Source organism: Heliconius melpomene, chromosome 12 (genome assembly GCF_056956725.1).
Source record: "Heliconius melpomene rosina isolate 202511_hmr_F chromosome 12, ASM5695672v1, whole genome shotgun sequence".
NCBI lineage: Eukaryota > Metazoa > Arthropoda > Insecta > Lepidoptera > Nymphalidae > Heliconius > Heliconius melpomene.
In genome coordinates, this window is record NC_140400.1 from 12,050,262 (window position 1) to 12,066,569 (window position 16,308).

The 16,308-nt window shown below is 31.7% G+C and overlaps 1 protein-coding gene across 4 annotated transcripts in view; it reads right to left on the reverse strand.

Moving 5' to 3' along the window:
- shep (RNA binding motif single stranded interacting protein alan shepard) overlaps positions 1-15,739 on the reverse strand; it is a 117,534-nt gene extending 101,795 nt beyond the window's left edge. For 3 of the 4 annotated variants that reach the window (XM_085194505.1, XM_085194506.1, XM_085194503.1), the window contains exon 1: positions 15,534-15,738. In XM_085194505.1, coding sequence (XP_085050631.1) covers positions 15,534-15,590 — 57 coding nt within the window. In that variant the 5' untranslated portion in view covers positions 15,591-15,738. Of the gene's footprint in view, positions 1-15,533 lie in introns of all 4 variants that reach the window. The other variant, XM_085194504.1, reaches the window with a different exon arrangement.
- Positions 15,740-16,308: the final 569 nt, after the last annotated feature.

Sequence of the window (16,308 nt, forward strand, 5' to 3'; positions counted from 1 at the left end):
ATGTTTTGAAATAAATAAAATTATATTTCACTAAAATTAAAACAAAAAAAGATATTTAAGATGTGTATAAATTGTAAAAGACCGTAAATGTTTAAATCTTGTGAAACGATGTTATTTAACAGAAAAAAACATTATAATTATACTAATCTTCAAATTAATGGTATTATTATAGATAACATTGTAATTTGGTTCCTTAATGAACTCATTTATTTAGAAATTCGTAACCAAATATTTTTTCAAATCTCTCAGGTCATTTGCCTTTTTTGGATAAATTAATTAGTATACCTATGAATTTATGAATTGTATGTTTGTTACTCTTTAACAATAAACTAAATAAAAAATATATAATAACAATATTTTCCATTAAATTCTAAATATCGAGGCAAAGCGCTGCTCCAGATTTCGACGTAAAATAAGAAACGGAGTGTCCTAACACTAGGTTCCCTCTACCTACCCTGGTGTGTGGAGGATATAGCGTGAAGAAAAAATCAAATTATTTAGTTTAAAATAAAATACCGCAAGTCTGACCGAATATTGTTGGTTAAATAAAATATTATATGTCCGTATTGTTAATATATAATAAACATAAAATTAGAAAAATCTAAATAAAACGACGCCTATAGTATTGTCAATTCTTAAGTCTTATTGAATAGTAAAGTTAGTGACAATATTATTTTTTACTGTATTTTACACACTTCGAGTTATATGCTTATCTCATAGCGCACCCATGCTATATGTGGCTATTTGTTTTAATGTTGGCATTTTACCAAACAACTTTTGCGACAAGTCGTAGCGCAGGGACGGACACAAGCCTATGACTATACGCACGACGGGTTGTGGGTTTGATTCCCACTCGAGGAAATGGAATATTTAATATTTTAATTTCTTTGCTCTGGTATCGAAGCAAAGCGCGGCGTTGAGTTCCGCCACTCAACATGCGATGCCTCCAAAATTCGGCTTAAATCGGTGGGTCTTTAATATTAAGCGCCCTCTATCCAACCACCACTATACAGTGTGCCACTAAAAGAAAAAAAAAAGAAAAGAAAAAGAATATATTTATACAAGTACAAAACCATGGCAAGATTGGTAGGGGACGCAATCAAAGCACAGAAGGAAGATCGGACTTGGAAATTTTCTTTATTTTATTTTCAACTTGCATTATAGCCGTCGAGTTTTTAAATGCCTGCCTGTGATGTTGCAGGTAAATTAAAATGTCTCTATTGACCGGAGTGAGTTGAATTTGAAATTGACTCGTGAAATTGGTTCCATAAAGTACCTAGTCTTATACTCTTATTGTCTCTCTCTACACTCTGTTCCTTGATTGCTCCGTGATATCCTCAATTTATAGTAATTCTATTACCGCTGAAATACTATTATTGAATATTTGTGTTTTTTAATATAACATTTACAATAAATTACATTTTTTCTTATTTTTTTTTAGTTTCCCGCTGTATCCCGCATATAGGAGGGTAGATAGAGGGAGGTTAAGACTTAGCGTTTTTTCTTAACACTTACATATTTTCATTTTTAATGCTAGTGACAAATAATAAAAACTCATTTCAAATAATAATAATAGGAATATAAGCTAGAAAACTATTCAACAAATGATCAGTGTGAATAAAACTCCATTGAAATATAAGTCAGAGCATATTAATTCAATCGAACCATTTCATTTATAAATGAGTTGAAAAGTGTTTTGATCAAATCAGGTTCAATAATAAATAGGAATTATTAAATGACCTAGTTATCAACAGATTTCTATTTCAATAATTATATGAATATTTTTTTTCTGAACTTGAAACATGAACATTGGAAACATCCACGTATAGAGGGAACCTAGTGTCGAGACACTTCATTTCCCATCTAAGTTATAAGAGATACTTTGCTCGCTGATTGACGGAACTGAACGCCGAACTCTGTCTAACTAGAGAGGCGAAATTAAATAATTTTCCCGATTGTCCCGAGTGGGGATTGAATGGGGATCGAATCGAACCCACTAGCATCGCACTTATAGTCAATCGCTAATATACCTGACAAATGACGTTTGCGTACAATAATAATATATGGATGAACAATCTCTGTTCAAATAAACGTTAAGTATTTAATTGAAATCACTAATATTTCTCACTCAGCCAATTAAATAATAATAGATTTAAATTATGATTTCATTATTTCATTATTAATTTTGCTTTGTAATGTAAATCGAGTGGAAACATTACGCGTCGGAGTTTAATTAAATGTGAAAATTAAATCTTGTACTCATATTGTAAAATTTTTGTTTGTACGTGAAATGTATATTTATGATTTAATATCAAACATTTCAAATTAAATATATAATTCTAAATCAAGTTTTAGCTAACTCTAAATATTAAATGATAACTTACTAAAATATGAAAAATAACTATATTACCTAAAAATAAAATTAAAATATCATATATAATCAATATTAAAATCATTGTAATAATTAAAGGTGATTACTTTCATTTCTTTATTAAAATTTAAAGCAATTATTAGTCCGTTAGACATTTGAAGAAAAGTATGGTGTTTGTACGACGAACTCTTTTGAAGTAAAGGAGTGGAGAGTGGAATAGAATACTACCCGTATTCGAGTTAAAAAATTTGATATTGAACAGAAATGAATGGATCTATATTTTTAATAAGCAAAGTTGATGTTTACTATTAGACGATAGATAGTAAATGTGAGATTTTTATATAAATGTTGTTTTATATGAGCATAAAATTTTGTTAAAAAAAAGAAATATATATATAACAAAAATTATATATTACAATATTTTAGCTAATTTTCTTAATTCCTTAAACTTTAATCGTACGCCAACATAATATTTACACCTAAAACAAAAACGCCATAACTCTTTATTAGACAGAAAATTTAATAACATTTCCTAATTAAAGTCTCCATTACTTTCCACAAATTATTTTCGACGCATTAATTAACGCGGTTTAACTCCACAACGTCTTTATCTGTAATAATATCCTGATTATTTAACAGTAATCCGGTAACGCGTGCCGGTAACATTGCGGTCGTCGTCGGCGGTTGATTTCAGCGACATGCCAGTACCAGCCACATTCTGTATGTAAATATTTTGTATGTACATAATAGTGGTATATAACAGTTATATAATGTCTATGTACACAGGTCGTTGAACTTAGTTTGAGGAGTAGGTAAAATTAAAATTAATGTGCTTAAAGACAATATTATTAATGTCTTTTTTCAGTTTTACACTGTATCTCTATAAAGCAGGGTAGGCAGAGGGAATCTAGTGTTAAGACACTCCGCTCCAAATTTCCAGACAAATTCTAGAGGCTTTGCTTCGACACCAGAGCGAAGAAATAAAAATATTAAATGCTTAAGAGAAAAAATGGGTAGTTTAAATAATCAGTTAAATTAAGAAGTAGTTTATGACCAGCATATGCAAAAGTGCGATTGACATAATCGCTACAAATCCAGAGGAAGTATATAATGAAATTATCTAATATACAAATGTATATAATTTATATACATATAAATTTGTATTTAATTAGAATAGTAGTTTAATTTAAGTAGTCTGAAGCCACACTTAAGATGATGATGAATGATTTATGATCATGTAAACGAGCCGGAAAATATTTTTTTCAGAGTAATCAAAAAAAAAACCACGTAATAACATTATAATAACGGATGATTTACACAAACGTGAATAACAAAATTGAAGAGAATAGACGACTTTTGCTTGTTACATTTTGTCCCTACTTTACAATCTTTGACAAAAATAATAGTTTTGATAGTCATTCCAATAAAAAGAACGATTATATTCAGTTCCTTTACTTAATTGCGAAAATCAAAGATTTTATTAGAAGACGATTTATCTTGACATACTATAAAAAAATATAAAACTCGTAAAAAATACGAAATATTAAAAACGTCAAAATGGTAATCGTAGTTTCGTTTTTGCGTAAAAGCAGAAGCTTAAGAAATAAAGATACAGAAGAAGAGAAGAATACAGAATATATACAATGAAATAAAAACTAAAATAAATTAAAGGTGATAAGCGATAGTTACAGTATTGTTTGCCGTGTTACTGTGGTTCACGATCCATTTCGCCGACAACCTTATTTTGGAAATTATTTCGCGTTCCCGCGGATTAACACATAATAGCATCGTTTGCTACGTATTAACGAAGCTTTTAAGCGTACAATTGTTTTTTTTTTTTCATATATTTTCTTTAATTACATTTTTGTAAAGAAAGACTTTATTTAGATACTTTAACTAATTATAACAGTTTTGTACATCAATAACTCAGCTTCACGCTGTATTCCGCACACAGAATGGTAGGCAGAGGGAACCTCGTGTTGAGACACTCCGTTCCCCACTTTCTGCCAAATTCTGGAGGCATTGCGTGTTGAGTGGCAGAACTCAACGGCGGGCTTTGCCTCGACACCAGAGCGAAGAAATGTATGGAATACAGCGTGATGCTGATATTTTTTTTTGCTATTTTGTTTCAAACCCAAAATAAATAGACTAAAATAAGATATTTTGTTATGTGGTTGACGAATCCTTACAAAAAATACTATAAAACAATATACTGATAAAGAATTCACGCCAACTAAGACTGAAAAACGACACCATCTCAATATTAGGCTTCCTCTACAAAGAGTCACTTATTGAATTCAAATATTCAGTGCTGACTCGCTATTACCAGAGTGTAAATTGATTTAAAGTCAGTAGCGCTGCTTCCGTCAGCTTTTAATCAATTTACGCGATGGCAGTATCCTGTGACAATCCGGCCTCGGAAATAAATAAATAAGAATGTATTGGCTACTAGCTGTATTAAAGTTTTGTCAGAAAATGTACTATGCAGAGAGTTTGTGAAGTAGAGGAGTAGATGATCGTGATTGTGGGTTCGATTCGCACTCAAAACTCGAAATGATTTTTTTAATATGAGTACTTTCATTTCCTCGCTTTGCTAACGAGACAAAGCGCGTCATTCAGTTCCGCCAATCAACACACAGTGCCTCCAGAATTTGGTGAAGTGTAGACAAGGTTCCCACAAGGTTCCTTCTTCCTACCCTACTATATATTCGGATAGAGCATGAAGCTAAAAAAATCTGACAGATAAACTGAAACAATTAATTCTGACATATTCTGTTTTACCTAAACAATGATATTTTTTTACTTTAGACTGAAAAAATTAAAATAAAATTTTGATTAATAATTGTGGAAACTACGGAAACTATAGCACGAATAGTAATTTAGATATAAATATTTATACTAGTACCAAATAATATTTTTTTCCTTGTCACTAGTATTTTGCAGATATGGAACCAACAAGCACGCCATGGTAACTCATTCCATAACAACTATTATGATAACACTGCTGCTATTCCAAATGAATTTCTAGCGGCATACAAAAAAAAGATAAAAGCAAACGCATTAGTATAGTTTTTAATTTAATACTGTAACTAACCAAGAACTTATGAAAAAGTTTTTGCTACAGCAAACAGTTGTTACATTAAAGAGATTACTGGACCGAGAGTCTAGTTTGCAGAATGCGAACGAGCCGACTAAGATTAAATTTTAACTTTACAATTTCAACGTAAACTATTGCACGAACTGAATGCAAGACACAATACGGTTTTTACTGAGATCTCGTTAGTACCATCGCCGTGGGCAGAGCCTCCCCCCCACTCCCCCCACTGCCCCCACTGCCGCGCCGCCCACGCATTGTAAAGGTTAAGGGCAAACTGCACTTGTATCCCATACAACTAGTGTTGAAATAACCGTATCAATAAATCTGACAGGGGTGATATCAAAAAAATATGTTGATAGTTGCAATTAAATGAATATGCATGCGATTTGTTCTGGAAATTACATTTAATCAATGGAATCTTATTGGAATTTTTTAGTTGTATAGTTATTTTGTTGTATTGTGAATGATTCATTATTTTATATCGCGCTATAAAGTTTTTATTCGTTCCAGTATATTTTTTCTGTTTACTTTTATTCTTACAATTTTTATTCCGTAATATTTTGCCGTGTTATTATAGTAGTAGTTGTGTATATAGTATATATGGAATCTTGTAAGCTCTATTTCATCCAATTTCCAGTGACTGACTGGAAATTGGATGAATTAATTGTGTGATTACATATAATCAAAATTGTTTTAATCCAAAATGGCTACCGTAACAAACTGGCGGATTATATACTTTTGCACAACTTTCTTTATATGGGTATCAAATATAAAAAAGGGCTTGAATTGTAAATTACAATACACCATTAAAAATCTAGAAGCCTTATTGTCAAAAAGGTTTTTTTTAATTAATATTTCCTTCCGATAAAAATATATTATGGCCATATTAAAATGAGTAATAAATATATTATTTAAAAAATAATATAATATACGATAAATTCATTTAAAAACAAAATGTAAAAATAAGCAATTTATAAAAATAATTGCCATACATATGCCACAGAGCTTCAGCGTAGCAGTGAATAACCTATAGAACGAGACGCGAGTCTCCCGCGGGACCCTTTACATTTCATAGTCTGACAAAATTTTCTACAGCCATTATTTATGCTTAGATTGTGAGCAGAATACATTTAAAGTATTGGTTTTATTATAGTAAAATAACTATATCATGAGGTATATTTCAGTTTTCCTTATTATTTATTATGCATTTTAATTTTATTTTAAATTCAATACAATATAAAATAATAGCTTAATATTTCAGTATGATAGTAGATCCTCGAATTATGTATATCACAAAATGTTTACTAAAAACTCAGCTTCACGCTGGATCCCGCACATATCAAGATATGCAGAACAACAGACACTCCGCTCCTTCTTATCATAGAATCTTTACTAACATGGACTTTATATTTCAGTTACTTACTTACTATTTTCAAAATAAACGTGAATTAAATCCATAAATAAAGAAGAAGTAAATAAATAACGTTTGAACAATCACAATGAAATCCGATCGTTTTGTATTTGTTGTGTCTACGACTTGTATATTGTTGTACTGTCACGAGGGAGTCGCGGTGATTGAATACAGTAGTAATATGCACAATGTGTTTTTTTTAATTAACCGTAAGTACGGAACAAAAGAGTTTATACGTCATATTTAGATAATTAAAGGATGATTAGTTAAAATTGTAGATAAATAAAATTATAGTAATAATTGAAATTTTGCTTTAGTGCTTATTGTATGGCACATTAACAATTAGTGCCATCTTAGGACATGGCGATGCCAAATTTGGATCTAGTTTTACTAATAAGTATAAGAATATAACAGATTATGTTGCAGTTATTTAAGATCCCCGTAAGGTCGCTCATCCTAAGCACAGATTCTATGATTTTTATAGAAAAGACGGAAGTTTATAAGTAAAAAATGTCCAATATTTTTGTAGCCTGAACTAGTTTGGGGATTCGAGAATTCGAAGAAAATTTACATAAACCTTTGGTCTTAGTGTAGAATGAATTAAAGTTTTGAATGACATACGTTTCAATAGGCGGAAGTCAATGAATGGCGTGTCGTGGAATTTCAATTTAACCTGTCCACACAATCAATGTAAACACATATAAAATTATACTATTATACTTTATTAATAAATACGAGATCAAAAATATTAATATTTAAATCTATATTATAAATGCGTTATGAGTTAGACTACAAGAAAATTATCTTCGTTTCTTCGCTTTGGCTAAGACACAGAATATCTTGAATTCTTGACACGAGAATTTCTCCGTCTACTCTGCTGTATGTGAAATAAAATGAAGAATATATTATGTAGATATACTGATATACAACTATATGTTCATTTAATCTATCGATTTGAACCTAGAACATCGGCTAATAAAAAGAACATTACAACTACGGTGCTATAGACAGTACTAGGTATTATTAAAAAATAATAATGAACCATGCCATCATTATAATCATCACCATTTAGGCATAAATAAATCAAGACGAAATTGCAATTTTACTGCGAAGATAATTTGTACGTTTCACGTTAAACATAATCTAATTTGACTAAAACATAATATTTACTCGCTGTAATGGAAAATGGAATCTTTAGTATAACAGACGACAGAGTGAAAAACGATCTGTCCGTCAACAGGGCCAGCGCGCGCCGCGTCGAATTACAGACTTAGACTTTACAGTGGAAGCCACTGTTTACTTATTGCTATTTTTCTTTATAAAATGACAATATGCAGTAAAATTAACTTATTTCTTTGGTTTTTAAGAAAATATTAATAAATATATGTTACGAAGTAAGTAACAACAAAACAAAATAATTTAGTGCATATAAAAAACTATATAAACACGACAAGAGATTGTACCTAGTGTTAAGACACTCCGTTCCCCAACCCGCTGAATTTTTCAAGGCATTACGTGTTGAGCGGCAGAACTCAATGCCTTGGCGCCAGAGCGAAGAAATGAAAATATTAAGAAATAATAATTAATTCCCCTACTCGGAATCGAACTCACAACCGTCGCATCATAATCACACCCTTTTGCTTCTGCACCACGACGGCCTCATAGTGTATAATCACTATTTATAGTAGTGCGCATATGTAGATCACTTGTATCACACACGTTCCGTGGCGCCCGTAGTTCAACAGCCGGTCGATCGGTTTTTAATATCGCTATTTATAGGCGAATTCATATTGTTGGCACATCATACGAGATAACGTTTGTCAGGATTATTGCACAATACTATAATCAACAATTGTTTTATTAACAAACACTTATTAAGTTTTATACGAAATTTATACATCCATCGATCGAGGTTATCGTGGTGCAGGGGAACAGCGTTCGACTGTGATTGATGGTTGTGGATTCGATTCCTATTCGAGGAAATGAAATATTTAATATTTTCATTTCTTCACTCTGATGTCGAGCCAAAGCGTGGCGTTAAGTTCCACCACACACAACTCAGCGGAAAGTGAGGAACGGAGGGTTTCAACACTAAGTTCCCTCTACCTCTATACTTTTATGTGAGTACAGTACAACGTGTAGAGTTTAACCTGAATTAAAAAACGGAGTGTCTTAACACTAGGTTCTCCTTAACCAACCTGTTTTACATAGACAACACGTGATGCTACAGATAAAAAACATATATTGAAAACGTAGTGGTCTATCTCAGTAGTGATCAATATAATATACAGATAGAGCATATTAAAGCTATACATTCGTTTGTTTTAAGACAAAACTAGTTGAAATACAATATATTAGCATTTTTTGTTGTAAAACTCTTGAATTTATCGCAATCAAATTTCTACCCACTATTTTGAGTTTGGCTACTAGAGAAATAAATATGCTTAAGAAGTCACGTATGTTTGTTATAGCTGAACAAATAGAGTCAGACTTATAAATAAAGACCAACAAGCAATCAGAAAAATTTAGAAATGATTTAAATAAATAATAAACCGGTCAAGTGTGAGTCGTACTTTCACTCTGTATTTCAGGATTGTAGGTCAACGGGAATAAGAACTTATGACAAACTTAAACTTTTGGGTGTATGCAATCATTTTGCATATATTGGATTTTCTTATTTATTTATATTTATGTTGAATATTTCATGTCTATTTAATTGTAATGTGTTTTCTCCCTTTTGAACAGAAATAAAAGCTAGTACATTTGATTGAGACACTATTTCAAATATAGGGAAGAAAATTCTCACACATTCACACACCCACACACACACAACCTCAAAAGACAAGTAGTAAATGAAGTCGCAATGATAAAACCACTACGTATAGAAATAGAGGGGAAAGTGGTCCTTTTATAAGGGGCTCGTGTGGGATGCAAGCAAAAGCTCGCATTTGAAATTGCTTTGAATGTGGAAGTATTCTTCCATATCAGACCGCATTCAGAAGGATAAAATATCTATTACTGAAGTAGTGTATAGCTTCTGACCACGAAAGCTGCGATTGCTTTTGCAACAAGCAGAGATTTGACCTCACTCTGACCATCATTTACCGAGTACTAACTAAGATATATATTCAAAACTGTATATGTATATTAAAACTTTTTTTAAAAAATAAATAGACGTATGTGATATGCAAATATGTTTACAAAATTATTATTATTTAGTTACTATTTTATATTTTCACATGATTTGCAGATAAAAAAAGTATATATTATTAAACGTATAATTAAACCAAAATAGTTTTAAATTTTTTAGTTGATAGTCAAGTGTCAAAATTTAAAATATATTACTAAGCACAAATAAAAGAATACACCAAATAAGATAATATATAGAAATGCAAGTCGCCAAAAAAAGTAATATATTTATTAAACGTAAACTCTTTAATCAATTTAATGGATGAACTTAATCGTTCTAAATTAATTTAAAACGTACACAACCTATATGACTGTAAGTATAAAAACAATATACGTATTCTCCATTCGGCTATCTTCTTCATATTCTTTACTGGCAAAAAATTAAAACATATAAATTATATGCTCCTCTTACACTTGCCAAAGGAAAGCATAAAATTCCACTGCGGATCATCAATTTGGCAGAAACTACAAAATTGGACGAGAATCATTAGTACGTAGACGAAAATGAGAAATTATGACCGTTGAATACCGTTAACGGGTGTGGCGGCTATTCGCACGTGTAGAGGGCAAAGACCCCATATGGGGCACACTAGACTACGAATTGCACTGGCTGCCGTCAAGGCTGGAGAAAGTCATCTGGGCTGGTCAGTGGGGATATACGCAATTTATAATAGACACGCCAGTTAGTTAGCTTTACGATTATAATCTTCAAGAGGTAGAGACTAACATCTGCATATTCATATAATTAAGCTTACTTAGAGCTTTTCTACAATATATATGTTCGGCAATAGAACAATTCCGGCTGACTCGAACTGAAAGAAGTACGTATCATTCCTAACTTCCAACCAAAACGCTGAAAAGTTTGTTTAATCCCTTTCGTCAATGTTCACAAGCCCGATCAAGATAAAGTACTTCTTTGTAAGTGTTTGACTTTTTTATGCTTCTAAGAGGTTACATAAAAACAAATTGAAAGTGTGATAAAAGTTGATTTTCGCAAGTCGTGGCCAGTCTAGACAAACAAAACCATCGATTTGTTCAATTGAATAAATACTTAAATTTTTCTAACTAACGTTTAATATAATATTAATTTGAAGGACAAAAAATATTTGTATGTGATATTTCATATCTATGTTTATTACATATACTTATAAGAATTAAGATATATTTTTTTAATATTCAGATAAAAATATAAATACGTTTAATAGGTTTAAAAAGAAAAAGATTGAAAATAATAGAAACCGAATACAGACTAGAGCATGGCAAGCTGCTCCAAAGTTATTATTTTAACTACAACGTCTTCAGCTCTGTTTGTCTTTGTACGAGTCAACTACTTTGTGAGGTTTTAGGCTCGAACACTGTAAAGCGATTGTCAAGTGTAGCATTCCAGTGGGACAACACTCCAGTCATGTTTTCAGTCTTAATTGAGGCGAGGCCAGGCCAAAGTTGGCTGGCAGTGCTCATTAAGAACAACAAACAAGTGGCTAAGTACCGAAGGCGCTCCCGAAGGAAGTAATCGGCTTCCACAGCGAAAACTCACTGTTAAAACACTGATTTACCTGAAAATGACATTTATGTTATGCTTATTCATTAAGAGTGTGTACTTTACCACGTTTTGTGTTCGGAACAAAATTTGTTTAAGATTTCTTTAATTATTCAAAAAGTTACATCTTAAACGGTACTTAAATTTCCTGTTTCATATGGGGGAGAAGTACGCTCATAACTTTTGCTTATTTCTTGATTGGGCCTTTTATTGAAAATGTTAAATATTTATAAGCATAACCTCCAAAGATTTAAGTTTGTTGTAATAAAAATATAATTTAAACGAAATTGCTCATACAACCTAAAATGTGAGGTCCCTCATTTGAATCACAGAAAATGAATCTTATACAAAACATGGAATAATAGATCCAAAAGCCTCTGAATCACAAAAGTAGTGACAATCGCGTGGGCGAATATACTACTATTATGAAAGAAGTCTTTTCAAATTTGAGAACTATGAATACATAAAGGTCGTATTTAATGGTAATTTTTCCTAAAATATGATATATGAACGTTCGGTTCTTGTTTTTGGTCATACAATAACTTAAAACCACATCTATTTTTTTTCTTTCCTTCATGAAAGTCCATATAAATTAAATCTTTCCTGAGCACACTCTATAGATCTTTTATTTATGCTGTGCGCATATTGTTAAAAAAAGTACGTAAAATTCCTGAAAGATCATTACAAAAAAAACTAACATTTTAACGTTTTATTTCTTCACATATGATAAAAAATATATATACCTATATATTATTTATATTAATGTTTTGAGAAACAAGATTGAGATTTTTGTCATTTATAACTTATATTCTTTCTTAAAGTTTTAGTACAAGAAGAGAAATTGTTTTGAAATCAAAGGAAGTCGTAGAAGCCATCAAAAGGAATCATAAATATTTGGCGTTCACGAAATAAAGGCACTAAATAAACTTCCAATGTTCCCAATATTTTTATTGTTTGCTGTCGTAGTAGCTACTTTTTAAGTTTAAATTATTTTTTTTAATACTGATAATACTCTTTATTATTCATTATATATATAGTTAGTTACATACATTAATGCCTAAAGGATAAGATGCCTATGTGCGTACGGCACATTCATAATAAAATGCAGTTTAAAAATAACTTTTTTTTTTTTTTTATTTCAGTTTTTATTAATTTATGCTCAAAGTATTTTTTTTTTATATTAATTACGTACATAGGGATTATTATTTAGAGACATTCATGAGGATGGTCCTTATGTATGAAATCTCCTAAAACCGGATTCACACAGTCAATCTATGGCCTGTGAGTTAACTTTCATTTATTGTAATTCGTTTGCTTCATACAATATGGATGTTTATTTAGCTCAAGCTTTACAAAATTTAGTTTGTGTAAGTATAATTAAGTATATTATTTTATTAAGTATATTATTATTAAGTATATTTTGTTCTTTTCTTCTTAAATTTATTCATAAAAAAAAGGTTTTTATAACAAAATAATAAAGGAAACAATGTTTTTCAAATAGAAAGAACATTCTATAACAATTTACGAGTACAAACATTTGTCCGAACAAGGCAGAATATAAAAGAACAACAGTCACAAATTTCTAAGCCGGGTCAATGTTGCCCCGAATGACTGTAATGTAGCGACTAATGATGCATGTTAATTCTCTAACTTCACACTCCTCGCAGCCTGACAGAGCCCTCTCACTAGAACGTTGATAGACCCTTGACGACTTTGTCTTCGTCGCTTTTATAATCTGTTGCTTAAGTGTGACAATTGTGAATTTACTATATCAATTAATTATTTATTTTAAATTAAATTATGCAGGTAATATAAAAAAAAACATTTTACATAATTTTTCGGTATATGTATCAATATTTTTAGTATGAAAGGCTCTAAGTTCGCGTTTAGACATTCAGTACACAGTTTTGTCAATAAAATGTATTATAAAAAAACCTTATTATAATAAGTATGATTAGAGAAGATGGAGAACAATTCTAGCATTACGACTGACTTTTATAGTTCTATAATATCGTGATAAGGCCTGAAACACATCACTTATTAAAGTCGATTGAGACCGCCTATTGTGTTGTGGCTATAAAACGTTATTATATCTTTAAGTGTTATTTGCAATATGAAGTAAATATACTGAGGCCTGTTGTGGTGCAAGGGTTTGAGTTTGTGACTGTAAAAGCGACAAGTTGTGAGTTTGATCCCCACTCGAGGAAATGAAATATTTAATACCTTCATTCGCTCTCGTGTCGAGGCAAACCGCGGCATTAAGATCCGCCCTTCAACACCGCTGCCTGCAGAGTTCCGCGAAAAGTAGGCAATAAAAGTTTGTAATATATAATATTTAATACAAATAAGTTATATTAAAAATATATAAACGAATACATATTGCATTTTATATGAAAAATACATCAAATTGCCTTACGAAACGTTCACATGCAGCGAAGCAATGCATATTAATCCGCCAACTTCACACTCTACGGTAAAAGTGCACTAGAACGTTAATAGTCCAACGCGGATCTAACTACCTGCGTTACTCTCGGCTTGCGTAATCGCGGTTATTAAGTAACGGCCTCGTTACCGTCGTCGCTTAGACGCTATACGATATAAATGTCGTTGTCGTAGAGATTTTGATTTTTGATTATAATAGTTGGACAGCTTTACGCTGTATCCCGCATGTTCACTCTGAAAGAAACACTCTGCTCCTTATTTTCCGCCAAATATCACCATCATTAAATATAAGTATATATTTATATATAGAATTTTTATATGTACAATTGAGCAATAATATAACATTTTTATTTATGAACCAATTCAAATAAAACACTTAATGTTCCCTAAAATACAATAGTGAAAACTTCATTTAAATAGGTTAAGCCGTTTCTGACAAACAGACGAACCGACAAACAAACAAATAAACAAATCATAAATTGCTTTTGGTTCTAATGCATTGATAAATGCTCCCAATTACAGTTTTTGTCATATATCTTCCATGTAGAGAGCGCGATTAGTTATAATTTTATTATATGTATAGATAGATATTTTATTTTTTAGACCTAATATATCACTAAGATCCCGTTCCCCAAAAAAAAAAAAATATCACTAGTAGTACAGTTATAGTTAAAATAGTATAATATAGAAATACAAAATTCAGCAATGACACAACAGAAGGGCCCACTGTGTCACGCTCCGCAGACCACATAAAGGGACATAACGCGGCGCTGGCACGCGCACACTCGCCATCATGAGATACGACCACGCAAACCCAACTGTTAGTTATGCGTCGCCGGACACTGTCGAAATTTAATCAGTGCATAAGTCTGTACCTCACTGTGATATCACATGGATAGAGGAAATTATAATGTTTTTCTTTTAACCTCATTTCGAAATTAATAAGTACTAATGCAACTACCATATAAAATTTAAATTAGTTTTAAATAAGATTGCAAACTGTTATTATAAAATTTTAAATTTTAACCTATTAACATTTAAACATAAAATAAAAGTAGACATGCAAGTTGCAACTAACGTCAACTCTCGTGACCTTTATAGTGTGTAGGCGTAGCTACCTCCATCTTATTGCATGTAGAAAACTATAGAATTTTTCAATTAATTATAGTTTACTTAAATGAAAAACTTTACTTAACAAAAACAAATAATCATAGAATATTTTTTCTGTTTCCGTAGCTTGCCGCAAATGTTTATTTACAAGTCAAACACGTACAAACGCGCGCCGCACAACAAGCGACTCGCTGATAATAATTAGAAACCTACGTCATATAGTAATGATAGTATCTGGCGGAGCGAAATCGAAATAAATTCAGTGCTAGCGCGTGAAAGAGTCCGTAGGTTAGACGGCTACGCTCTCGTAGCAAACATATGTTTAGACCACGCGGGCGGCGATCGATACGCTAGGCGGGCGGCATGCACTTACCGTGGTTATCTTGAAGTTCAACTTTCGCTGCAACGCAGTTTCGAGATGGAGAGCCATATTTAAATATTTTCAGTCGGTACAGGCCAATATTAAAAGCGTGATGACACTATAACATAATTTGAAAGTGACTAAGTTAAGTAATAAAACCGCGTAAGCCGTGCGTAGTGGTTTTGGCGTGGCAGATCGCGTGTTCACACGGCCATTTTAACCGCCTGTCAAAATGTTCTAGAAGTTGCCGCGCGGCGCCACCGTCGATGGTTGGTACGGCTGCGCGAGAATAGCCGTCAGCCGGTAGCGGGCTGCCGACACTGAAGCACGGCCGTGGACTTTCCCGTAGATTTTCACCGCGATCAAAATTTATAGCGAAACTTTTAATTAGTATTGCAGTTGAACAATGATACTGTAATTGCACGTCGTTTCGAATTAAAATTATAAAATATATTTTTTTTATGTTTCAAGTCTTAGTTTTATTTTTTCACGTTATGTTGAAGTAAACATTATTCGTTTCAAATAAGATATGATACTAATATCTCTAATTAGAAGATTACGAGTATATACGGCAAAAAAAGAAATAAGAATTTATAAAATGTTTACTAAACAATTTAAAAACACAGAATTTTAAATGCCATAAACCTAAGTACATAAAAACATGTAAAATAGAAGAGACGTAGGTAATATATTCAGTAGAGCTATATGTACTCGTGTAAAGCCTACTCTGCCCGCTGACGTACGTACGTGGGTGGCAATTCCTAGTCACATTTGACCTTTACACGAA